This window comes from Eubalaena glacialis, chromosome 7, assembly GCF_028564815.1.
Source record: "Eubalaena glacialis isolate mEubGla1 chromosome 7, mEubGla1.1.hap2.+ XY, whole genome shotgun sequence".
Classification (NCBI taxonomy): Eukaryota; Metazoa; Chordata; class Mammalia; order Artiodactyla; family Balaenidae; genus Eubalaena; species Eubalaena glacialis.
This window is the reverse complement of record NC_083722.1, coordinates 73,329,492-73,354,776: the sequence shown is the minus strand read 5'-3', so window position 1 is coordinate 73,354,776 and position 25,285 is coordinate 73,329,492. Positions and strand designations below refer to the sequence as shown.

The following is a 25,285-nucleotide window of genomic DNA, read 5'->3' as shown; positions in this document are numbered from 1 at the left end:
ATTTTCAAATATATGATACATATTGTTAATTATAATCACCATGCTGTACGTTACATCCCCAGGGCTTATTTATCTTATAACTGAAAGTTTATACCTTTTGACCCTCTTCAGCCATTTTGCCTACCAGCTGGCTTGTCATGCTTTTAACTGCCACTTTCAAATCAACAAAACCTCAAAGGGAAAAATGATGCCATATACCAGGTTCGCCTCTTCGGGCTTCCCTTCACTTCAGGATCTTGGCCCCTCAGGTCTTCTCTGCCTTGTGGCTCTAGGGTGATAGCAAACAGATTTATTTATTTATTTATTTATTTATTTATTTATTTATTTCTGTTTGGCTTTTCTAGTAGCTCTCAGTGGAGTGTTAGTCTAAAACAAGCTAGTCTACCATTGCCTGATATGGAAGTCTCGAGATCAGATTTGAATCCTACAGAGATCACCCCAACTGATAGAATTGTTTTGTTGGGATGAGGTGGGGGGACAAGCTGGAGAAGGGAGACTAGTTAGAGGTACTTGCAGTGGCCTGGTGAGGTGATGACATCTGGAACTTGGGTGACGGCAGTGAAAGAGGAGTAGATGGACTTGAGGGATGTTTATTCATTTATTTATCACATATTTATGTGAGGCTACTCTGTGCTAGGAACTGGGCCAGGTGCTGGGGACCAAGATCCTAATGAAAGGATAGAGGCTGATGATGCCCAACCAGGGGTCTAAAAAGGATCTAGGATGGCTCCAGATTTCCAGCCACTGGGAAGGGTTCTGGGGCAAGGAAGGCGATGAGCTCACCTGAGGGCAGGAACTAATCTACTTTGTTCACCGCATCGTAGGTGCTCAGTAAATATGTAGTGAATGAAAGGAAGATGTTCCTGGGAGATGTTCAAGAGCAGGTACCCAGGAGCCAATCCGATCTCCAAAGAGAGTTGGGGCTTGGGCATCTCCCCCACAGACATGGTGCTTGAAACTGTGGAATGAATCGGGTGGCTGAGGGAGGCGAAGTAGGACCCAGGACAGAGCCCAGGGGAGCCCTGGCATTTAAGGGGCTGTGGAGGAAGCTATGGACAGGTGTCTGGTGAGGTGGAAGGGAAACCACGCTGATGGGGTCATGGGAGTCAAGGCAGAGAGGAGGAGGCAGTGGTCAGTGGGGTGAGATACCATAGGGAGGCGGAGTGAGGCCAGGCTCCAAACTGACCATTGGGATGTCATAAGACCAGTGGGATTCTTGGCATGAGCCTACTGGGTTGGTGCCCAATGGGAATGGGTGGGGAAGTGAGTGGGGGGCAAGGAACTCAGAGTCAAGGGAGACCTGGCCGTGTGTAAGCTGATGGTGAGGGTCTGGTAGAAAGGGAGAGAATGAGATGACAGGAGGCCCTGAGTGGTGGCGGAGGCCCAGATTCCAGGGTATCAGGAGAGGAGAGGGGTGCAGGTGGCCATAGAGTACTGTGTCTCAGAACTTCATGGAGGTTTCACTCAAGAGTGAAAGGAAGGAGGAGTTTCCAGTGGGCGTTAGCCAAGGGGAAGAGTTGGCTTGTCTGGAGACCAGGAGTCTTCTGTGGCCCCCTTGTCTGTGTTCTGGGGGCGATCCTTCACCCCCAGCAGATGGATGCAGCTGTGGAAAAGGCAGACACTCATTCAGCTCACGAGCTTGTTCAGTTGTGTCCCTATGGATGAGATGGAAGCAAGTTGGACAGAGGAGGTGAGGAGTAGGGAGGAAGGTGATGAAGCCACATGCCATGGAATCCATCCCCGCTGGAAAAGATTGGGGAAGGGAAAGGGGGCGTCCATGGCATTATGAGATTGGAGTGGCCACAGGCACAGCATTCATGTAGGGAGCCAGGCCAAGAAGGCTGACAGTGGGCTGTTAACCAGGGACATCTCCAGAGGGTCCCTTGGCAGCTTGGGCCACCTGGCCTCATGGAGGAAGCCTCTTTGTGAATAAGATCTTGTCCCCCGTCTGGTTATTGCTGGTCCACAGAAAACCTGTGACCATTCTTTTATTTGCTCTAGTACTTTTTCAGTTGATTATCTTAGCTTTATCTCAGGGAGCTGTCATATCTTCTGAAATAAGGATAATCCAGTTGTTACCTTCCCAGTTTAAGTGCCTTGTGTTTCTGTTGTATATTCTTTTTTTTTTTTAGAAAGTCTATTTATTATTTATTTATTTATTAATTATTATTATTTTTTGGCTGCGTTGGGTCCTTGTTGCTGCGCGTGGGCTTTCTCTAGTTGTGGCGAGCGGTGGCTACTCTTCGTTGCGGTACGCGGGCTTCTTATTGCAGTGGCTTCTCTTGTTGTGGAGCATGGGCTGTAAGCGTGTGGGCTCAGTAGTTGTGGCACGCAGGCTCTAGAGCACAGGCTCAGTAGTTGTGGTGCACAGGCTTAGTTGCTCCGCGGCATGTGGGATCTTCCCGGACCAGGGCTTGAACCCATGTCCCCGGCGTTGGCAGGCGGATTCTTAACCACTGCACCACCAGGAAAGTCCTAATACCTGCTTTATCACTTGCTATTTATCTCTCCATCCCTGAGTTATCTTGATAGTTTATTTTATTCAAAATTTATTTGTTCATGAGAATAAGTTATTAGTACATAACAGTAGAGTATATTCATGTAGTTGTAGCTCAGTATCAACTATTACCTCTGTGCCCATCTTTTGATATTGTGGGGTTTTTCTTCTTAATTAGATACGTCAGAGTTAGTCACTCATTGAATTTTTTCCCCAAAGAACCAGATCTCAGATTGTATCAATTCTATTGTTTTTCTATTTCCGAATTCATTTATTTTTTTGCTTTTATGTTATTTTCCTTTTACTTTCTTTCAGTTTTTAAAAAAGCTTCTAGAGTTTATTGACTGAGGCATTTATAGTCATTCTTTCTTCTTCAATAATGAAAGCATTTAAAATGATTTTCTGATGGATTTTATTGTGTTGAAGTCCAAGAATGTGACCTGCAGTTCAGCCTTTTGGAATTTTTTTTTTTAATTTATTTATTTATTTTTGGCTGTGTTGGGTCTTCGTTGCTACGCGTGGGCTTTCTCTAGTTGCGGCGAGCGGCGGCTACTCTTCATTGTGGTGCATGGGCTTCTCCTTGTGGTGGCTTCTCGTCGCTGAGCACGGGCTCTGGGCGTGCAGGCTTCAGTAATCATGGCATGCGGGCTCAGTAGCTGTGGCTCATGGGCTCTGGAGCACAGGCTCAGTAGTTGTGGCACACAGGCTTAGTTGCTCTGTGGTGTGTGGGATCTTCCCGGACCAGGGCTTGAACCCGTGTCCCCTGCACTGGCAGGCGGATTCTTAACCACTGTGCCACCAGAGAAGTCCCAGCCTTTTGGAATTTTTAGAGGCTTTGTTTGTTGCCTAGATAGTAAATTTTCATAAACATCTCATGGCCATTTGAAAGCAAGGTCTGTTGCCTGTTAGTTAGATACAACATCCAATATATCTCCATTATCCAATTATATGGAGGAATCACAGGGTGTATGTGTCAGTGTGTATGTATGTCTGTGTGTGATAATGAAGCTTTCTAACTCTTAGAGTCTTATATTGAAGTAGTTAAGATGAAATGGAGTCATGTCTAGCATTTTCTTCAAAGTAATTTCTTTCAAAGCAATTTCTTCAAAATTGGTTGAGGAGAGGGAAGCAAGTATAGGTTTAGTTGAAACAAGATTAGCTGTGTGTTATTAACATATATGGCTAAGAGGTGGGTACATGGGTGCATTATACTGTCGTCTGTACATTTTTTTAAAAAATAAATTTATTTATTTATTTATTTATTTATTTTTGGCTGCATTGGGTCTTCATTGCTGTGCACAGGCTTTCTCTAGTTGCGGCGAGTGGGGGCTACTCTTCCTTGCGGTGCGTGGGCTTCTCATTACGGTGGCTTCTCTTGTTGTGGAGCACGGGCTCTAGGAGTGCAGGCTTCAGTAGTTGTGGCACGTGGGCTCAGTAGTTGTGGCTCATGGGCTCTAGAGCGCAGGCTCAGTAGTTGTGGCGCACGGGCTTAGTTGCTCCGCAGCATGTGGGGTCTTCCCTGACCAGGGCTCAAACCTGTGTCCCCTGCATTGGCAGGTGGATTCTCAACCACTGCACCACGAGGGAAGCCCTGTACTTTTCTATATGGTTGAAAATTTTCAAAAGAAAAAGTTTGTGTATCTCATTAATTTCAACTTTAATTATATCATTCAAATTTTCTGTCTTTTTTTTTCTATTTGATCATGTTGAATGTTAAATATACTCTAATTATAATTTTGTTGATTTTTCTTGCATTTTCAAGAATTTTGCATTATTTTACCTTTTTTTCTTCACATATTTTGATGTTTTATTATAAAGTGAAGTTCATGACTTAGGAATTTGTGGGACATAAAAGGAAACAGATGGCCATTCCAATTAGGTTAATTCAATGAGGATTTATAAAAGGACCCTTTTTCAAAGATAATGGGCAGGATATAGGGACCTCGTAACAACAGGGACCATTGCTTCCCTTGGGCAGAGGAGAGAGAGGATATAGGAACCTGGGGACAGGGAGCAGTGAGGAAAGGGCAGCCTGGTGGAATGGAACCTTGGGTGAGGGCCTAGACCGCTGAAAGCAACTTCTTCAGGAGGGAGTCAGAGTAAACATCTCAGCCTCACTCTCCTCCCTCCCTGTGACCTCCTGCCAGTGTTCCTCATGGCCTAGCCCAACAAGACATTAGTGGCCATGGGAGCCTTGTAGATGCGTGCACAAAGGTCAGCCTCCTGGGGCAGAGAGCAGGTGGAGAAGCAGAAGGATATGGAGGGGCAAATGAGAGGAAACAGCACAGACTTCCTTCTGTTTCAGCATTTAAAAGATGCTGTTCCATTGTTGTCTTCTTCTTCTTCTTCTTTTTTTTTTTTTTTTGGCTGCACTGGGTCTTCACTGCGGCGCGCAGGCTCTTCGTTTCAGCGTGCGGGCTTTTCTCTAGTTTCGGCGTGTGGGCTTCTCTAGTTGTGGCACGCGGGCTCTAGAGGGCACGGGCTCAGTAGTTGTGGTGCGTGGGCTTCTCTCTAGTTGTGGTGCATGGGCTTAGTTGCCCCGTGGCATGTGGGATCTTCGTTCCCCAACAAGGGATCAAACCCTTGTCCCCTGCATTGGAAGGCGGATTCTTAACCACTGGACCACCAATGGACCACCTCTATTGTCTTCTGGGTAACACTGTTTTCTAGCAAGAAGTTTGCTGTCATTCTTATCTTCGTTTTGTATATAATGGATCTTCTTTTACTCTATTTTCTCTTTATTATTGATTTTAAGCAATTGGATTATGATGTGCTTTGGTATGTTTTACTTTATGTTTATCCTGCTTAGAGTTCATTGAGATTCTTGGATTTCTAGGTTTCTAAATATGAGTTTGAAAAAAAATTTAAGATATCATTTCTTTAAATATATTTTCTGCTACCCTGTCTCCTACCCTGGACTCCAACTTCTTGTATGTTAGACCATTTGGTATAGTATATAGAACCTATGGGATAATCCCACAGGTCACTGAGCTTCTGTTCATTGTTTCTCAGTCTTTTGTTCTTTCCAAGTTTCTGTTTGGATAGCTTCTATTGCTATATCTTCAAGCTCACTTATCTTTACTGCTGTTTTTGTTAAACTCATCTAGCATCCAGTGAACTTTATATTTCAGGTGTTATGTTTTTAAGCTCTAGGAGTTCAGTTTTGTTCTTTTTTGTGTCCTCTTCTTTTCTTGTGATGCTCTGCAGTCCAGGAAGTGCCTGCAGTAAATCGCTGCAGTCGTAGGCTCCTTGTGTCCCTTCTGAAGGATCACAACCCTGCTCTGCCTGTTGTCTAGTGTCTACAAACAATTGTTACATACATTTTGTCCAGTTTTTTTGAATTGTTTATGTTGGGCCGAGAGCAAATCTGGTACCAGTTACTCCACTGTGGCTCAGCCTTCATTTTGGATGGTTCCTGTTTCAATATAAAACACTTTTTGCATGGATTTATACTTTGACTAATTTGAATATTATCATCCCTGCTTTTCTTTTTCCAATTTTTTTTTTTGGTAAAATGCACATAACATAAAATTTATCATCTTAACAACCATTTTTACGTGCACAGTTCAGTGGTATTAAATACATTCACAATGTGCAGTCATCACCACCATCCATCTCCAGAACTCTTTTTTTTAATAGTTTTATTTTTGTAACCATGTTAATGTTTATAAATTTATTTACTTTTTAAATATTTATTTATTTATTTAGGTTGCACCGGGTCTTAGTTGCGGCATGTGGGATCTTTGTTGCGGCATGCAGGATCTTTAGTTGCAGCATGTGCACTCTTAGTTGTGGCATGCGGATTTATTTATTTATTTACTTATTTATTTATTTATTTACTTTATTTTTGGCTGTGTGGGGTCTTAGTTGTGGCACGTGGGATCTTCGTTGCATCATGCATGATGGATCTAGTTCCCTGACCAGGGATTGAACCTGGGCCCCCTGCATTGGGAGTGCGGAGTCTTACCCACTGGACCACCAGGGAAGTCCCCATCTCCAGAACTCTTTTCGCCTTATAAAATGGAAACTCTATACCCATTAAACAATAACCCCCATTTCTCCTCCCCACCCAGCCTCTGACAACTACCATTTTACTTTCTGTCTCTTTGATTCTGTCTGTATGATTTTTCTGTCTCTAAGTATGTCACATAAATGGAATCATATAGTATTTGTCCTTTTGTGACTGGTTTATTTCACTTATCATAATGTCCTCAAGGTCCATCCATGTTGTAGCATATGTCAGAATCACATTTTTAAGCTTGACTATGGTTCCATTGTATGTATATACCACATTTTGCTTATCCATTCATTTATCTATGGACATTTGGGTTGCTTCCACCTTTTAGCTATTGTGCATAGGGCTGCTATGAACATGGGTATATAAGTATCTCTTTGAAACACTGCTTTCATTTCTTTTTGGTACATATGTAGAAGTGGAATTGTTGGATCATATGGTAATTCTATTTTTATTTTTTTGAGGAACCGCTATACTTTTTTCCATAGCAACTGCACCATTATACTTTCCTACCAACAGTGCACGAGTGTTCTTATTTCTCCACATCTGTGCCAACACTTGTTATTTTTCTGTTTTTTTTTTTTTTTTTACAGTAGCCATTCTAATGAGTGTGAGGTGGTATCTCACTTTGGTTTTAATTTGGCATCCTTGCTTTTTGTCCATGTTTTTATTGTTATGCCTACTCCCTTTTATTTTTAACCTTTTTCTGTCATTTCTTTAGATGAAAGGAACATATCTTTGGTTTAGTTTTTGGCCTGAGAGCTTTTTTCATTTAGGAATCTAAACCCATTCATATTTATTATTACAATTGCTATCTTTGTCCTTTTTTTCCCCCAGTACCTTGCAGATTTCTCTTCATCTCATTTTTTTTTTTCTGTATAAACATCATCTTTTCTGTGATTTGGAAGGCAAGCAGTGTTTTTATTCCAGTAGTCATTACCTTACAGCTTTTCAAAAACATTCTTAAGCAGAATGCTTGTAAATAAAGGAATAACTAAAATATACTTATCAAAATTAGTAACTGGAAAATAATTCTTGACTCTGTTGGGAATTATGAGGATGTGTTATTTCCATTTGTTTCCTTTCTGCCCTTTTTTTTTTTTTTTTTTTTTAACTGTAATTGGGCAGAGTATAGCGTCATGGTTTTTTTTTTTTAATCTGTTGTAGCTCTTCTTTAGAATTGATGAACTCTTTCAAAAGAGTAAGCAATTTCTGTGACCCATTTTATAGCTCATTTAACCCATTTTGTGGGCTTTCATCAGCTGTGGCTGGTGGGAGTTACAGGAGGTTTCCAGCCCTGATTTCTTTCTCGTGCAAATAGCAGCTCCCTGACGCAGGTTAGGGGTCTGGTGTCTGCCTTCCAAGGGCATGGATATGGCTGTAGCATTTGGTTTTTCAGAGAAGCCTTAGCAGCCCTGATCTTTTTTTCCTTTGAGGTTAATCTGATTATTTTCCTAGATACACTGGATTCCCTTCTTTATCTTTAGTTTGGAAACTATCCTAGTATCTATGATCTGTTAGTCATCTTTCCATGTTTATCTTTGTTCTTTCCTCTGTTCTGGTAAACAGCCTTGGGCTAGTCTTCTATTTTAATGTTGTGATTTTTTTCTTAGCCCAATCCACAATTTACTGTCTTATTTTTCCTTTTTTAAAAACAACAGCTTTGTCGAGATATGATTCACATATGATACAGTTCACCTATTTAAATTGTACAATTCAATCGTTTTTAGTATATTCACAGAGTTATGCAACCATCACCACAATCAATTTTAGAACATTTTTGTTGTTCCAAAAAGCAACCCTGTACCCATACCCCCATTTCCTTCCAGTCCTTCCCCCCAGCCCTAGGCTACCACTAATCTGTTTTCTGTCTCTATAGATTGGCCTATTCTGGACATTTCATTCCTCCTGTGGTAGAATGTATCAGTATTTTGTTCCTGTATATTGCCGAATAATATCCCATTGTATGGATATACCACATGTTATTTATCCATTCACCAGTCGATGGGCATTTGGGTAGTTTCCATTTTTTGGCTTTAGGCATGATGTTGCTCTGAACGTACAAGTTTTTGTGTCGACGTGTTTTCATTTCTCTTGGGTAGATAGCCAGGAGTGGAATTGCTAGGTCATATGTTAACTCTATGTTTTTTTGTTTGTTTTATTTTTTTATTTTGGCTGTGCTGTGTGACCTGTGGGATCTTAGCTCCCTGACCAGGGATTGAACCCAGGCCCTTGGCAGTGAAAGCACAGAGTCCCAACCACTGGGATGCCAGGGAGTCCCCCATGTTAACTCCGTTTAAGCTTGTTAGAAACTGCCAGGCTGTTTTCCAAAGTGGCCGCACCATTTTACATTCCCACCAGCAGTGTATGAGGGTTCTGATTTCTCTGCATCCTCCTTATCACTTGTCATTATCTGCCTTTTTTGTTATAGCTGCCCACACTAGAACACAGTTCAGCCAAGTTCTCTGCTGCTTTATGATAAAGATTGCCTTTTCTCTCTCTCTCTCTTTTTTTTTTGGCCGCGCCACACAGCTTGCGTGATCTTAGTTCCCTGACCAAGGATTGAACCTGGGGCCACGGCAGTGAAAGCACAGAGTCCTAACCACTGGACCTCCAGAGGAATCCCTAAACATTCATATTTCTAGCAACATTCTGTTCGTGCTAATATACGTATTCTCTAAGGCAATAGAGGCTTTCTCTACTGTCCTTCACTTCCTTCTGAGCCATCACCCTAATCACTTTTTTTTTGGCCACACTGTGACTTGTGGGATCTTAGTTTCCCGACCAGGGATTGAACCCGGGCCCTCAGCAGTGAAAGCATGGGGTCCTAACCACTGGACTGCCAGGGAATCCCCCTAATCTTTTTTTTTTTTTAATTAATTAATTTATTTTTGGCTGCGTTGGGTCTTCATTGCTGCGCACAGGCTTTTCTCTAGTTGTGACAAGCGGGGGCTACTCCTCATTGCGGTGTGTGGCCTTCTCATTGCGGTGGCTTCTCTTGTGGCGGAGCACGGGCTCTAGGCACGCGTGGGCTTCAGTAGCTGTGGCACACGGGCTTAGTTGCTCTGCAGCATGTGGGATCTTCCCGGACCAGGGCTTGAACCCGTGTCCCCTGCATTGGCAGGCGGATTCTTAACCGCTGTGCCACCAGGGAAGTCCCTCCAGTATCTTAAGGTAGAAGATTAGATTAGTGATATGAGATCTTTCTTTTTTGATATAGGCATTTATAGGTTTAAATTTTCCTCATCATCTTTCCTTTTTAATAGACAACTTTGCCCCCAAGGCTTTGTCTAGGAAAAAAACCCTGAGGACAAAGGTAGAAACCAGCAGCTTTTTATTTGATTTTATTTTTTATTTTTCAGAATAATTTGTTTATTGTGTGTGTTATGAATTGTAGTGTCACAGTTTGTTCTCCCGACCCCCACTTTATAGTTTCTCACATATTTTTTTTGAATTTTATTTTATTTATTTTTTTATACAGCAGGTCCTTATTAGTCATCAATTTTATACACATCAGTGTATACATGTCAATCCCAATCGCCCAATTCATCACACCACCACCACCACCCCCCCGCCGCTTTCCCCCCTTGGTGTCCATACGTTTGTTCTCTACATCTGTGTCTCAATTTCTGCCCTGCAAACCGGTTCATCTGTACCATTTTCTAGGTTCCACATATATGCGTTAATATACGATATTTGTTTTTCTCTTTCTGACTTACTTCACTCTGTATGACAGTCTCTAGATCCATCCATGTCTCTACAAATGACCCAATTTCGTTCCTTTTTATGGCTGAGTAATATTCCATTGTATATATGTACCACATCTTCTTTATCCATTCGTCTGTCGATGGGCATTTCGGTTGCTTCCATGACCTGGCTATTGTAAATAGTCCAGCAGCTTTTTATTACGGGCGTTTTATTGCTTCCTCTCTGGGCACCTCCTGTGTGCTGGTTCTTGGCTTGAGCCTTAGAAGGACTGACACCGGTCAGTCCACACATTTTTCTGGGCTCTTTTGTTTTGTTTTAAAATGGCATTTGTATACGATACTCTATGCTGTGCGTGTGTGTGTATCCTGAATGACACGAGGGAAATCTTACTTTATAGCCTGTGCAATAATCCATACTCTGCTCTAGTATTTCCATAGCACAGAAGACAAAAAGACACATTAGAAAAGACACATAGTTAACATTTCTGTTTTTATTTTTATGGCATAAACTGGATGGATGGACGATGGGTGGGTGGAAAAGACGTGTGATAGCTTTTTCCAAATGTGAGGCTGCCCCTGCTTAGTGTTCCCAGGGTGCCTGCTCTTCCCAGCTGGGAGAGGCCCAGTGGCCCAGGAATGCCCTCCCCCTGACACAGGGCTGATCCCTGGGCCTGGTGTGGGCGGTGTGATGACTGCGGTGTCTCCCTAGGGCGTCTGTGAGGAAATGACCTACGAGGAAATTCAGGATCATTATCCACTGGAATTTGCCCTGCGAGACCAGGACAAGTACCGGTACCGGTACCCCAAGGGGGAGGTAGGTGGGATATGGGGGCTTAGTCCCAGCCACCTGCTGCCTGCCTGGGAGGACCGCCTGTGACTGAGGGCCCCGAGGGGCTCTGCAGAGGCTCCGTGGGCAGCAGGAGGGGCCTGGCCTCAGAGGTAGACAGCCTGGGTGTGTGTGTCACCTCCACCACTTCTCAGCCGTGGCCCAGGCTGCAGGCCCCTCCTTGGGTGGTGGGTGAGCAGTGCTGCCCAGGAATCCCAACCCTGAGGCCTACTGGAGCCCTGTTTCCCATCACTTCCCATCTTTACTTTCCCCATCCCTGGAAGTGTCATAGGGTGACCCCATCCTCCCTGCAGCTCCAGACACCACCCCTAGCCCTGAATCCAGACCTAGGGATTCATTTTCCCCAGGTGAGTCGTGGCTACCATAAGTCACCTGCACTGTCACCTCCCCTCAGACTGGCTCTCGCCTCAGCCCAGGCCCCAGGTAGAAACAGTGTCACCTTTGACTCATGTATCTCCCACTTCTAGGACGTGACCTGGGGCAGTGGCCAAATAAAAATACCTCCCACAGACACACAGGTTTGCATACACACATACATGTACACATGCAGAAACCCCCCGCCCAAATGCCAGGCTCACAGGTGCCTATGCTGTGCTGTCCTCGGGAATAGGACAGCTTCGGGTAGCATTAATATTTCCCCACATCATACTGTGAGGGAGAGCCCAGATTTAGAACCAAACCAGATAATAGTAAAAAGAAACAAAGCAGCTGGCTGCTCAAAGTTGAGAATACAGGGGGGAAATTGGTAGGGAAGTTAGTTGCCAAAAGAAGCAATCTAGGATTTCCCCAGAAATACCAGGGGCTGGCACAAGTCATGTTGGTATTACTCCCAATCAAATCATGGGGCAAACTCAGCTCCAAGCTTGAGGCCTTTTCTTTTTCTGAAGGACGGCTCACTGTGTGCAAACAGGGGTGAACCCCCAGGGCTGGGTCTCCCAGTGAAAAGCTCTAGACCTGCCAGTCACCGGGGTTGGTCCAAGGGCTCCCTCACGGCCCCCAGGGGAGGTACAGGGCAGGCAGACTGTGAGGGTCCTTCCTGGGAGCTCAGGCATTCTGACAGGTTGCACTCTGGGAAGTTTGGGAAGTTTTTGCTTCCCCTCCCCACAAGCCTCGTTCTGTGTACTCCACGTGCGGTGGGTAGGAAGGGAGCCGTGTCTTCTCCACCTGTCATCAGTTGCCAGCATGTGAATCCCACCAGCCCAGGCCTCCAGTTCAGCAAAGGGCCCCAGGATGCGCCTGGAGGTGGCCCCTTGGACGCAGGCTAAGCCCCAGCACTGCCCTCTCGGTCCTACTGGGGCCTGGCCCTGGGATAGGGGAGGTGATCCCTTTGTCAGACTGCCAGTCGTCACCAACCTCCCAGAATGGTGAGGAGTTCAGGAGAAGGTAGCCCACTACCCAGAACGTCTCCATCCCTACCCCCGGAGCTGGGTTGAGGGACGCTTCCCACTTGCCCTTGCAGTCCTATGAGGACCTGGTCCAGCGACTCGAGCCTGTCATCATGGAGCTGGAGCGGCAAGAGAACGTGCTGGTCATCTGCCACCAGGCTGTGATGCGCTGCCTCCTGGCCTACTTCCTTGACAAGGCGGCAGGTGCAGACGCTGCCCCTGGGGAGGTGGGATGTGTGTGTGAGAGAGATTGAAGGGGACTGTCACCTGGGCATCCCTGGTGCCAGCCCTCTCCGTCTGTGTCCACAGAACAGCTGCCCTACCTCAAGTGTCCGCTGCACACAGTCCTGAAGCTGACCCCTGTGGCTTATGGTAAAGAAGCTTCCCGCATGCTGACCTGGTTGCCAGACGGGCTCTCTGCAGGGTTCCGTGATTTTCTGCAAACCCCTCCCTTGAAAATTTCATTAGATGCTCATTCCTCCTCCTTCCACCCCACCACCTTTCCCAATTTGCTTTTTAATTTTTTTTGTTTTAATTCCTGTGGCCACAGGAAGCCTCCCCAATGATCCTTCCTTAGCCATCACCCACCCACATGAGGGGTTTTTCTACTGGTTTCTCCAAAATCCCCCAGAAAGCCCCACGGCCCCCAGGACCCAGACCCGAAAATATGCACCTCTGCCTTGGGCTCTGCCAGCAGAGGCCTCACACAACTTCCTATCCTCCTGGGTCCCGGCTCCTCCCCTTCAACACTGGACGAGGCACTCTCACGTGGTTGTGCCCTCGGGACAATCACTGTAAAGCTCAGTGGCAGCTGAACTCATCCCAGTGCGTGTTAATCGCCTCGTCCCCCTTTGCACTGAGCGCCTGGCACCGTGGTGATCCCGCCTCGTGTGTGAGACGGGGCTGGGTGCGGGTCTGCTCAGCGTAGTGACCCCTCACTGAGCTAGGCTTGTTGCTTCTCAGACCGCCCTCAGCCCCCGAGGTGGGCCGCTCATCCTCACCGTGGCTCTGCCTGGTACCCGGGCTCCTCGGCGAGCCTGCGCCGGCCAGTGGCCCAGAGGCTCGGGCCTGACACGCTGCCTAGTGCTTCCTCACGGGGCCTCCGCGGCTGCCTAAGGTGGGAGGACTGGAGTGAGGCTGAGGCGTCTGCTCAGCCCCACAGCACCGAAGGCCTCCTCCCGGGAGAAGCTTCTACCCCTGTGGCTCAACTGCCTTTCAGGAGGCGGAATGGATTTGCATCTTCCCTTTGGCAGGTTGTAAAGTGGAGTCCATATTCCTGAATGTGGCGGCCGTGAACACGCACCGGGACAGGCCTCAGGTAGCAGCCGGGTCACTGCTGGGGTGGTGGGCACGTTTCTGGGGGTCCAGACACAGCAACCCAGGGCCAGGCCCAGCTGGGGCATCTAGTGAGTGAGCTTGAGTTCTCTGTCAGGGTGACGCTGTGGCCAGAACAGAGGCTAGAGGCCTACAGGGGGCAGGCGCTTCCATGTCCCACCAGCCCAGGCCTCATGAGCACCTGTCCAACTTGAGCACCTTTAAAAAGTAAAAGTGAAAAATGTCCTGCTTTGTTGTGGAAAGGGCCGTGCAGAGGCTGAGGGTGTCTCGGTGCTGCGTAGAGACCTTCCTGCGGAAGGACACGTCTCTGTTCTGTGTTCCCCCAGCGTTAAAGATAGAAGCTCCTTGAAGTGTTGCCCAGAAGCACTTCATGCCCGTGTGGGATCCTTCTGCCATGTTGGTTTCCTCTCCCACTGAGGCCAAGAGCAGGACCGCCCCTCTGGGCCCCATTCCCAGAGTCTGTTGCACCAGGAAGGCTCCTGGGGCCTTAGTCATGCCTGCTGCCACCCACAATGGGACGTGCTGGGCCTTGGGTCCCTGCCCAGGGTGCAGGCCTTGGGCCCCGCAGGCTGAGGTGTGTGGACGTGTCCTCCTACTTCCTAAGGCTGCTTCCCCTCACCAGAACCAGTCATTGTGTAAACCTCTTCCCTGTTTGCCCTGAGAGTCCGATGCAGGCCCAGTCTGGCACACACAGGTCTCAGGGGAAGATGTCCCAACAGGCCCCTCGTGCTGAGGAAAGCCCAGAAGGCGTTGGGCCCCCAGCACTGACGGGGTGATGGTGAAAGAGGCCCCTGGACCCAGCAAGCATCAGGGGCTGGTGCCCCGGTCCATTTGCAGGAGTCAACATGGCCATGGGGTAGTTGGCAGGCACCCTGCCTGCCTCTGGGTAGGCGCTTCTGAGAGGCAAACTTCTGTTGGCCACAGGTTCTGGGATGGTTCCTTTTAAGGTGGGCAGGATCTCCAGGTCCTGGCCCATCCTTGGGGGCAGGTTGTGGTGAGAAAGGGGCCCTTGGGAAGCCTGCCCCCAGTGAGAATTGCACCTGCCCCTACAATTCCAGTGGCCAGCCCTGTGAACTCAGGAGTGTGGCCAAAGGGGCCATGTTTCCCTCCCTGCAGATCTGGGCTGTGGCCCAGGTCATTGGTGACCTGCTCCGTTGGGCCACCAAGATCAGGGATCACATAGGATCACGTAGTCTTACAGAGTTGAGGGGAGTCTCTGACCCCCATCCCTTAGGCCTGAGATGCCCTGAACTCAGCCGGCTGTGGACAGAACTGGGCTCTGCAGCTGAGGCAGGGGAGGGGGGCTGTTCAGGAGGTGCAGGGGGCCCTGTGCCCCAGCTCTCAGGGGACAGACCAGGCTGTAGAACAGGAGATGTCCGCAGGCTGCTGGGGCCATATCTGACACCTGTCCACCAACACACCGACATAGCCTGGAGGAGGGCACCCTCAGGAGCTGGTCCCCTTCCCAGCCAGCTGTTTCTCCCCACCTGACCCAGACCTGCGGCAGGAGGCGGGGATGGCCTCACTCTGGGTAATGCCTGACCTGCCTGCAAGGAGCAAGCAGGAACTGGAGGTGTCCTCCATCCCCCACCTTTGTTCTGGTGTTTGTCACCCACCACGTGTCAAGAGGCTCTTGACCCCTAGCTCTTAGGAAAGGTCGGGGTCTAAGTCCTGTGGCCGGGGCTCCTCGGGGTGAGAATGTGAGTCCAGCGGCCATAGCGATGAGCAAAGCAGATAGTGGTGACTGTCTGTCCTTGGCAAAGGGTCAGTGTTCTGTGTGTTTAATTTTGTGCAGAATGTAGACATCTCTCGGCCTCCGGAGGAAGCCCTTGTCACGGTCCCTGCTCACCAGTGACCGTGTGTCGTCCACTGCAACCCGCGGGCAGGTGTTGATCTCTGCGGACGAGGTCATTCCAGGCCGTCTGCTCTGTGTGACAGTCACCACACAGGAACACCCTCAAAGCCATGCATGGCTGGTGGCACCCAGAATCCCTGCCCCAGCCCACCTGTTTCCTTGTTGACAGCGACAGGGTCGTATGCGGTGCCCAACCTGCTGCTAAAAACCACTTGGCCTGACTGCGTCTGCACCGGGCTGGTGAGAGGTTTCCCAGCCCCTGATGCTTCTGTTCTCTCTCACCAGCCGGGTGGGCTTTGTGAAGTGTGAAACCCAAAAATGTGAAACGGAAAGCACTTGCTGTGATATTTCCACCCACTGAGGCCGAGCTGCCTGGGTAGACCTGGGGACCCCTGCCAGGGCTCTGCTGCCCTCTCTTTGGCCACTTCCTGAGCCAGAGGTAAGGTGTTCATGAGCTGCTGCTGCCTCAGTAAGTGGGAAAGAGCCCTCCCCATCCTGCCTCGCCAGGAACTGAAGAGCTTCCGCCAAGGCAGCCACCTCCACTGGCCAGACCCTTGGGTCCGTGCGTCTGCATTTGTGGACGCTCAGGAAAGCAGTGTGTTCACTTCAGCACATGGGAATGCACAGAAACATGCAGGGATCGGGGTGTTTGCAATTACCCGTTCCCAATTATGCCTACACTGGAATACTCGTGGGAGCTGGTAGCCAAGGCCACCCCTCTCCAACTGCTCTCATGGTGCAACACGTAAAGAAAGACGTGAAGACGGGACAGTTGTATGAGTCGCCCTTCCCAGTGCTCGAGGGAGAGGCTGCCCTCTCATCTTCCTCTCCCGGCCATGCGACTGGGCTACCTTGCCCACTGCTGCCTGTGTCCACACAAGAGTGTACACTGGTGGCAGGGACCTGCATTTGCTGTGAAGGATTCGGAAAAGCTTGCATGGTCCTGCAAAGCCTGTCCTGGCGTTTGTTGACCTCTACCCGCGGGACTAAGCACGGGAAAGCCCAGAGCTGGAGGCAGCCCCCGGCCAGGGCAGGATTTTCCCAGCCTCTGATTCTTGTACACAGGAGCCTGATGAAAACGACCTCGGGAAGCCTGCCATCTGTCACGCCCCTGAGTTCTTTTGGGCCCAGGGAGTTGGGCTGGGCCGCGGGTTCCGGCTCCCGTTTTGTAGCTGGGAGAACAGGCTGGCCAGCAAGTTGTGAGGCTGGGTGAGGAAGTGTGTGGATTTGTAGTTGGATGCGCTGCTGTCCACAGGTGGTGGTCCTTGGTGAAGTCAGGCCCCAGGATCCTGTGTCCCTGGCCCAGGCTGATGGTCTCTCGGCCTTGAGTGCCACAGCAGCTATGGACAGACATGGGTGGAGAGATGTCCAGGACAGAGCCGTGGCAGGACCCTCCTTCTGGACTTATCTCCTGTCAGAGCCCCAGGCCCCTTAGACCCAGGGCCAGAGGACCACACCACTGCCTTTGGGATGTGGGGACTGCAGCCTTTGCTTCCATGTCCGCCAGAGTATTGGTGACTTTTGGTCATGCTCAGTTGTTGGCCATAGCAGGTCCCTTTGGTCAGCGGCATGTACATCTAGATGTCACCACCTCTCCAAGACCTCAGGCTGGCTGAGGTGAGACCAGCGAGGCCTTTTCTCTCTGTCCAGAGGGCAGCCAGGGGCTACTGGAGACGTGTCACAAGGACTGGGATGGGGCAGAGGGAAGTCTGGGATCCCAGCAGGGCTCACCCTGAGCCAGCTCTGCATGGGCAGCCGTCCACCTGGCTGGCTGCCCGGTTGTAGCCAGGACGGTTGATGTGCTCCTGTTGAAGACATGTTTCCTGCTCGCCCTGGAATGGATGTTGTTGGATCTCAGCCACACATCACACTGTGTCCAACATTCTTTGCAATAAATACTTTTTAAAAAAAGAATAATCTAAGGTTGTGTCGTGTGGCCAGCTCGCCACTGGTGAGGTTCTTCCCAGCCGCTCTGCAAACCCCTGTGCTGTGCTCCCTCCCAACAGGTCTGTATGGGACCCTTGGTCCAGCTCCCACCCCCATGACTACCCATCCCTGGAGCGGAAACCGTCTTGCCCTGGAGTGAGCCCTGGGCAGGGCCCGGGTTTTCTCTGGGCTGACCTAGGTTGCTGGACCCTCACCACTGAGACAGAAACAGACGTAGGGTCCCTGGAAATGTGGGTCCCAAATATTGGCATCCCTGGAGAGGGGAACCAGAGGCTGGGTCGAGGATGGAGGGCCTGCACAAGGCTGTGGGTGGAGCGTGCTGGCTGATTCTCTGGTGTTCTTTGTCACTTCTGGCGTGGGGAAGATGATGACAAGGGGCACCCTTTCCTATGCCTCAGAATTTTTTTTTTCCTTTTGCATTTAAAAAAAAATCTTATTGAAGTATAGTTGTTGTTTTTTAAAATAAATTTATTTATTTATTTTTAATTTTGGCTGCGTTGGGTCTTTGTTGCTACGCGCAGGCTTTCTCTAGTTGTGGCGAGCGGGGGCTACTCTTCCTTGCGGTGCGTGGGCTTCTCATTGCTGTGGCTTCTCTTGGTGTGGAGCACGGGCTCTAGGCACGCGGGCTTCAGTAGTTGTGGCATGTGGGCTCAGTAGTTGTGGCTCGCGGGCTCTAGAGCACAGGCTCAGTAGTTGTGGTGCACGGGCTTAGTTGCTCTGCGGCATGTGGGATCTTTCCGGACCAGGGCTCGAACCCGTGTCCTATTGGAGTATAGTTGATTTACAATGTTGTGTTAGTTTCAGGTGTACAGCATAGTGATTCAGTTATATGTATACATGTATTCATTCTTTTTCAGATTCTTTTCCCATATAGGTGATCACAGAATATTGACTAGAGTTCCCTGTGCTATACAGTAGGTCCTTGTCATCTATTTTATATATAGTAGTATGTATATGTAAATCCCAAGCTTCAAAGTTATCCCTCCTCCTCCCCATGCCTCAGAATCTTGTTGGACTTTCTACACCTTCTGCCCTGGGGCTGGGGTGTTGCAGGGGTCTTCCTCCATGGACATAACAATGCTGGGCATTTGCCTTTCCTAGTGTGTCAGGGCAGAGGGCGGCTGTGTCACAGTGGATGACAGGAACCCCTGGGCTTCATTCCCAGGCTCAGAGGGATATCAGCTATGACTGTCTTCCTGGTAGGTGAGGTTGGGGGACCGCTGAATGGTCCCCACCCTGTCTCTGGGCACAGAGTTCCTGGAGTGGATACCTGACCTCCTTAGAGGCTTCCTTGCACTTTCTGAAGAAGGTTTTGAAGATTTTAACAGCAAAGCAACAACAGAAGGAATGAAATACAACACTATCAGAATTTTTCTTCAGGTTCACTGTTCTACCACAACCTAGAAAGAGCGATTATATATGGTTAGGTTGAAGAATTTTGTAGCATTTTGGGTTGCTGGGAAACAGTGGCCATCAGGTAGGATCAGAGGATATTTGGATAGAATGAAATATTGTTGCAAAGACATAGGTTTCAGCAACATTTGAATTATATTTATACTATGATTGTATATTATATATTAATAAAATATAATTATCACCTGTAAAGGCGAGTTGCCATGTTTGGTTTAGACCAATCATTATTCATCCCCTGGGACTGGACACATTGTTGTTTAAACAAAAACTGTTCTATTAAAAGTGGAAAATGGGGTAGACCAGAAGTGGTATCTGCCAAACCCTGGCTAATGGCTACAGGTCTCTTTAGGAAGGGTTGTGGGGAAAGTACCAGCATGAAGCTGGGCTGTCTTCACAGGGCCCACCTTACAGGGCACCCACCCCACTTCCTTCAAGGGCCCCTGGGTTTGTGAACTGATCTTATCTGGAAAATTGGTGAGAGATCCTATCCTCTGCAGTCAGGTCTCTGGTGGTCAGCCCTCTAGTTCTTTTGTCATACACATCCAGTAGGGCTCTACTGACCTCCCCATCAGTTTTTGTCCTAGGGGCCTGGGGATCCTGCCAAAGATCCTGGTATCTGCATTGAAATCAAGAAGGTATTTCAACTATAGTGTCTCCAACCAGAATCTCTGACCCATGGACAGCCGTGACTATGGTACTTATGGGTCAAATTGTGGCCCCCAAATTAATACAGTGAAGACCTAACCCCCGATACCTCATAATGTGACCTTATGTGGAAATAGGGTGGTTGCAGGTGTCATAAATTAAGATGAAGTCATACTGGAGTAGGGTGTGCCCCTCATCCAAAATTCCCCAGCAACTTCAGAGACAGCATGGATCCTGCTGACATCCTGGCTTCAAACTTCCAGCCTCCAGAACTATGAGACAGTAAGTTTCTGTTGTTTGAGCCACTCAGGGTGTGGTACTTTGTTACAGCAGCCCTGGCAAATGGAAACTTCTCAGCGATGAACTTCCTAGGGCCTTGGTGAAGGGAGTATCTTCTGGGTCGTCTCCAGGGACTCAGGGAAAAGGTGAGTTGTCCCTGACAAATTCAGTCCAACATTTATTTTGAATGAATGAGTGAATCTTCCTGAGGCCTTGGGTTCTTTCCTCTACATTACACCAGGGAGCATTTGGCATCTCAATTGCATTTAGTGAGACCCTGTTTTCATTTCAGCCAACCAAATAGACAGGCAGAACAACCCCCAGTAGCTTAAGCCTGCACATTGAATCCAAAGTTCCTGGCAAGCTCACCTGCATTGATAAAGTCTACCCTATCTAAGCTGATGTTCTTATCTCCATGGTCTAGGGCCTCAGTCTTTCCCTGCCCCCCCCCCCCCCCCCCCCCCGGCATAGTGTGTATATTTTAGCTAATGTAAAATACCAAAGTCTTAAATTCTTTTGATACATACGCCATCCCCTCTGGGTCTGACTTTGTAATAAGGTCTCCAGACATGCTGGTATCCATCTCTAGTTTAAGGAGTTGGGGAGGAGGGGCATGAGAAAAGTTGACTCCCCTTGCAAAGTAACTCCCTCATGAGGTCTCAGGGGAGGACACCTTGCTTCAGTGGGCAAGGGAGGTGGAGAAGGGCTGGAGGTTGGTTGCAATCTGATTCCTCTAATTCTTTCATATGCATCTTCATTTCACTTAATTCATTAACTTAACACATTAAGCGCCTACCATGTGCTAAGCAGTAGGAATATAGCAGCAAGCACAGGGGCAAACTCCCTCCCTCACAGAGCTGACATTCTAGTGGTGGAAGACACAGTAAAGAGGTAAGTAGTGTATTAGAGGGTGCTGGGACAGAGCCGAGGGCGTGGTTCAGGGTTGTATGAAGTCCTCACTGAGGAGGCGACCAATGTCCTGGATGTATTAAATACATTTTCAACTTACAGGGGGTTTATCAGTAACCCCATCGTAAGTCGTGGAAGATCTGTACCACACCACCGGTGATGGCTGTACTAGCTCTGTCTCCTCAGCCTGCTGGGGTTGCCAAAGGCTTTCCCTTCATCCTGGCTGGATTTCCACGGCCTTTAGCTCCAGCCAGGCAAACGTCCACTCCGGATGCACCCCCATTTCCCTGGTCACCTGCTGACAACTTTATCAGTTGGAGGAAACTGACTCTGCCCAACGTAATCAGAAATGGAATTTATGAAAATGAACTTGTGTGGCTCCCAGAACCACCAAGGGCACAGGAGGACAAGACAAAGAGGCCATGTCCAAGGCACAGTTCTGCTTTGGCAGACACTGCATGCTGCTACCTGGCTGCCGTGACCCCCACCACTGCAGAGGCTCTGGTCACCAGCCCGCTAGGCACACTCCAGGGAAGGTACGTCTGACTCTAGGGAAGGTACATCTGATTCCAAGGAGGGTACATCTGGTTGGCTGAGCCTCGGGCAAAGGAAGCTGGGAAGTGGATGTCTGGCATTTCTGCCTTCTGAAATGGAGGAAGGGAGCCCAGGTGCTGCTGAAGAGCAATGGCAGGAGAGCTGTGCTCTACTTAGCTCTCACACTTCTGGCCCTGTGGGTCAGTCCTAGGCTGATGCCACCCACACCTTGCCACCCACACCGTGGGACACTGGGCTTTCTGAGCATCATTGGGTATTGCTTTGGCCCCATGCAGAGTTCCCATATACAGCTTGACTGCCACATAAAAGTCCCAGCAGAAAATAGTCTTTTTAAAAAATATTTATTTATTTATTTGGTTGCACTGGGTCTTAGTTGCGGCAGGTGGGCTCCTTAGTTGCGGCTCGCTGGCTCCTTAGTTGTGGCATGCGAACTCTTAGTTGCGGCATGCATGTGGGATCTAGTTCCCTGACCAGGGATCGAACCTGGGACCCCTGCACTGGGAGTGCAGAGTCTTATCCACTGAGCCACCAGGGAAGTCCCAGAAAATAGTCATTATTAACACTGTGCGTATTTGAGGAGAGTCCGATAAAAGGGCCGTTTACAGAGCTGTGGGTGAATTCGGGTGGCAGCACCTGGGGCTAGCATTGGGAGCACTTTCCTTCCCTAGGCCTTGTGGACTGAAGAAAAATGCACAACCTAGAAGTTGTGTGGGACCTTACTGAGGACTAAAGCCCAGAAGACAGCCTCTCAGAAAGCTCTGAGGAATTGCTCTGAAGAGATAAGGGAGGAGCCAGGATCTACAGGAGTTTTTTTGTGGGAAGAACAAAAACAAAAATATGTAGTTGAACATCAAGATTACTAATCACAAAGAACAGACATGTCAAGTTAATGTTTTTCTATGTATGGGAACATGCAAGGACCTGGGTTCATTGAAATTATTCCTTTGATATGCATCTTAACTATCTAGGGTCAGTATCCAAAGCACAGAACGCTTCCTGTTTTTCTCCATCCTGAATTCCCCTCAGGTGCACCATCCGTGGGTTGCTGCAGTGGCTAATGGCTTGATTCTTGTAGAACTGGGATAGCGGGCAACATTCTTTGTTTACAGGAAAGTCAGGCAACATTCCCTGTCCACAACCCACAGGGTCAAGGCCCAGGAGGGGAAGGGTTAGTGGAACCTGGTGGGAGCCAACGCCCCACCCCCACTCCTGTTCAGTTTCTACTGTAATCTGTCTACCAGAGGGATCTCTTAAATCAGTCACTCCCTGGGGCTCTCAAGATAAAAATCTCAATTTCTCAGCATTATGGCCCTGAATGGAGGGACGCTCGAGCTGTGGCTGTGAGGGTGGAGCGGGTGGTGTTGGCGGTGGGGTGTGGTGTGTCTGAAGGCCCACAGGAGCTTTGGGGAAGGAGTAGGGAAGGAACAGCGCCATTCATGCACTCTCCTCCCACCCTCTGATGGATCTCCTGCAACTTAACTGCCTTCTGTTGCCTAAGCCTGACGACTGACTACGAGAAGAGAGAAAGAGAAAGAGGGAACCCCAGGACAGGGTGGGATAGGGGGTGGATGTGGAGGGAAAAGTAGAAGACGGGCCTGGACAGGCATCTACTATGGGCATCAGCACTAAGGTTGATGTGGTTGGTAGGGAGGTAGATGCACAGACAGCTATAGTTCAGCATGATGCATGCTAGGGCGGTGGGAGTGGGGGTGGGTGGAACCCACAGAGGGGACTGGGGAGGCTGAGGCAGCGCATCCCCCAGGGGGAGCGGTTTCCGGGCTGGTGCTCAGGGGAAAGTGGTCAATGGGCTAAAGGAGATCCTTTATTTCCTTTTCCAGTTGTTATCTAGCACCTGCTGTGTGCATGGCCCTGTGTTGGATACAGAAAACATAGTCCCAGCCTCACTTAGCCCGCAAAGTAGCAGAAGACACCCACATAACCCAAGGTTTGGTGCTGGGCTGGGGGGTCACAAGGGCTGTGGGAACACTGAGGGGAGCCCTAACCCAGACTTGGCATCTCGAGAGGCTTCCTGGAGGAGGAGGTGTTTAAGTTGGGAGCCAGAGAAGGTGGCGGAATGCACGTCGTGGGTGCTGAGAGCAAGGAAGCACAAGGAGCCCCATTCAGTGCTGTGGGACTGAAATCAGGACTTTGTCTTAAGAGATACAGGGAGCCATTGCAGGGTTTAGAGCGAGGGTGTGTGACTGATTTGTACTTTAGGGAGATCCACACAGGAAGCATTGAGGGGAGCAGGTGAGTTCAGAGCTGGGTCAGTGGTGGGTAAAAGAATGTTCTGGAGGTGAAAGTGGCAGAGCATGGAGAGAGTTGGGCAGCATGCCTGGGTGACCAGGCAGAGATGGGGACAGAGGTTTGGGGACAATGAGTTGCCCATGGAAGCCGAGGAGGTCTTTGGAGATGGAGTTCTGGGAGTCCTCAGGGCAAGGATGGTGGTGGATGGGCACAGACTCTCGGAGGCCAAAAGCGCTGGGAGGGAGGGCAGGGCAGGGTCCACTGTGCCTTGGGATGCTGGTGGGTGGTGAGCATGTGAGCAGTGGGGAGGGCCAGAGGAGAGGTGTGGGTGGGAGGTAAGGAAGGTGACAAACAGATGGTCCAGGACATCAGCAGGCAGTGTGAGGGAGAAATACAGAGGGAGAGGGTGAGGACATAGGGGAGGGCCTGAGGTGCCACCGGCCTGGGACAGGACAACAAGAGGCACAGGGGGCTGTGCCCTGAGATAAAGTGTGAGCCTTTCAGGTAGGCCAGATGGGGAAGGGGCAGAATTTAAGGTAGGGTCTGCCTCAAGCAGGAGGGGAGGGCACCTACTGGAATGAAAGGGGGTGGGGCGGGGCCTGATAAGAAAGGTTGTCTGAGGGGGCGGAGCCAAGCACAAAGGTCCCCAGCTGCCAGCCCCTCACCTGTGGCCTGGCATTGTTTTGCTGAGCTAGTCCAGCTGGTCTGGGTCCTTACATGGACGTGGGACTCCTCAGTCTTGTTGAGACCCCGAAGTTTGGCACAGGGAGCTTGGTTTCTGTCCGGGAGAAGCAGATTTCCTCGGGCAACCTGTGGAAGTGACAGTTTCCAGCTTCATAGGCCTTGTTCACAGGGACCCCTGCCCGTTCCCGCCCCCCCTCACCCCCCCCGGAACACACACATGGGCACATGCATGCTGGATGCGTGGCTGTGACTTCCAAGCCACTGGGTGTTCCTGGCCTCACCCGCTCCTGCCCATGCACAGCTCTGGGTGGGTCCTGGAGCCACCACTATGCTCAACCATGAAGGTTTAACACGGGTGTCTTTGAGGTGTGGGAAGATGAGGGGGCATGAGGGAACCCAATACTGAAAAGGTCAGGGAGGACTAGGCCAGGAGAGAAGCCCCTAGATGGGGATGAGAGGCCAAAGGCAGGCGATGGGAGGTGAGAAAGGACAACTCTTAGCTGTAATGGCCTATATGGGAAAAGAATCTAAAAAAAAGTGGATATATGTATAACTGATTCACTTTGCTGTACACCTGAAACTAACACAACATTGTAAATCAACTATACTCCAATACAAATTTATTTATTTATTTGTTTATTTGGGCCACGTGGCATGCGGCATCCTAGTTCCCTGACCAGGGGTTGAACCCGCACCCCCTGCGGTGGAAGCATGAAGTCTTAACCATTGGACAGCCAGGGAAGTCCCCCAGTAAAAATTAGAAAAAAATAAAGGACAACTCTTAGGAGTTTGACTGGGGGCAGGGACTGAGTTATGAAGAGAAACCAAGCCTGTGGGAGGCGCAAGGCGGGGCACCCATGGTGTGAAACAGGCCTCAGAAGGTGGCTGGCGAGGTGGACATGGAGGGGAGTGTGTGGTGGCCACTGTGCGTGGGGAAGGGGGACCTGGGCAGTGCTCAGCTTCAG

The 25,285-nt window shown here is 49.2% G+C and overlaps 1 protein-coding gene across 2 annotated transcripts in view; it reads left to right on the top strand.

Moving 5' to 3' along the window:
* The window catches only part of PFKFB4 (6-phosphofructo-2-kinase/fructose-2,6-biphosphatase 4), a 36,781-nt gene extending 18,713 nt beyond the window's left edge, over positions 1-18,068 (top strand). The window contains exons 10-14 of one of the 2 annotated variants that reach the window (XM_061195350.1): positions 10,929-11,033; positions 12,526-12,655; positions 12,761-12,823; positions 13,705-13,769; positions 15,582-18,068. In XM_061195350.1, the coding sequence (XP_061051333.1) occupies positions 10,929-11,033; positions 12,526-12,655; positions 12,761-12,823; positions 13,705-13,769; positions 15,582-15,641 (423 nt within the window). In that variant the 3' untranslated portion in view covers positions 15,642-18,068. Of the gene's footprint in view, positions 1-10,928; positions 11,034-12,525; positions 12,656-12,760; positions 13,325-13,704; positions 13,770-15,581 lie in introns of those variants that run through there. The other variant, XM_061195349.1, reaches the window with a different exon arrangement.
* The last annotated feature ends 7,217 nt before the right edge of the window (positions 18,069-25,285 follow it).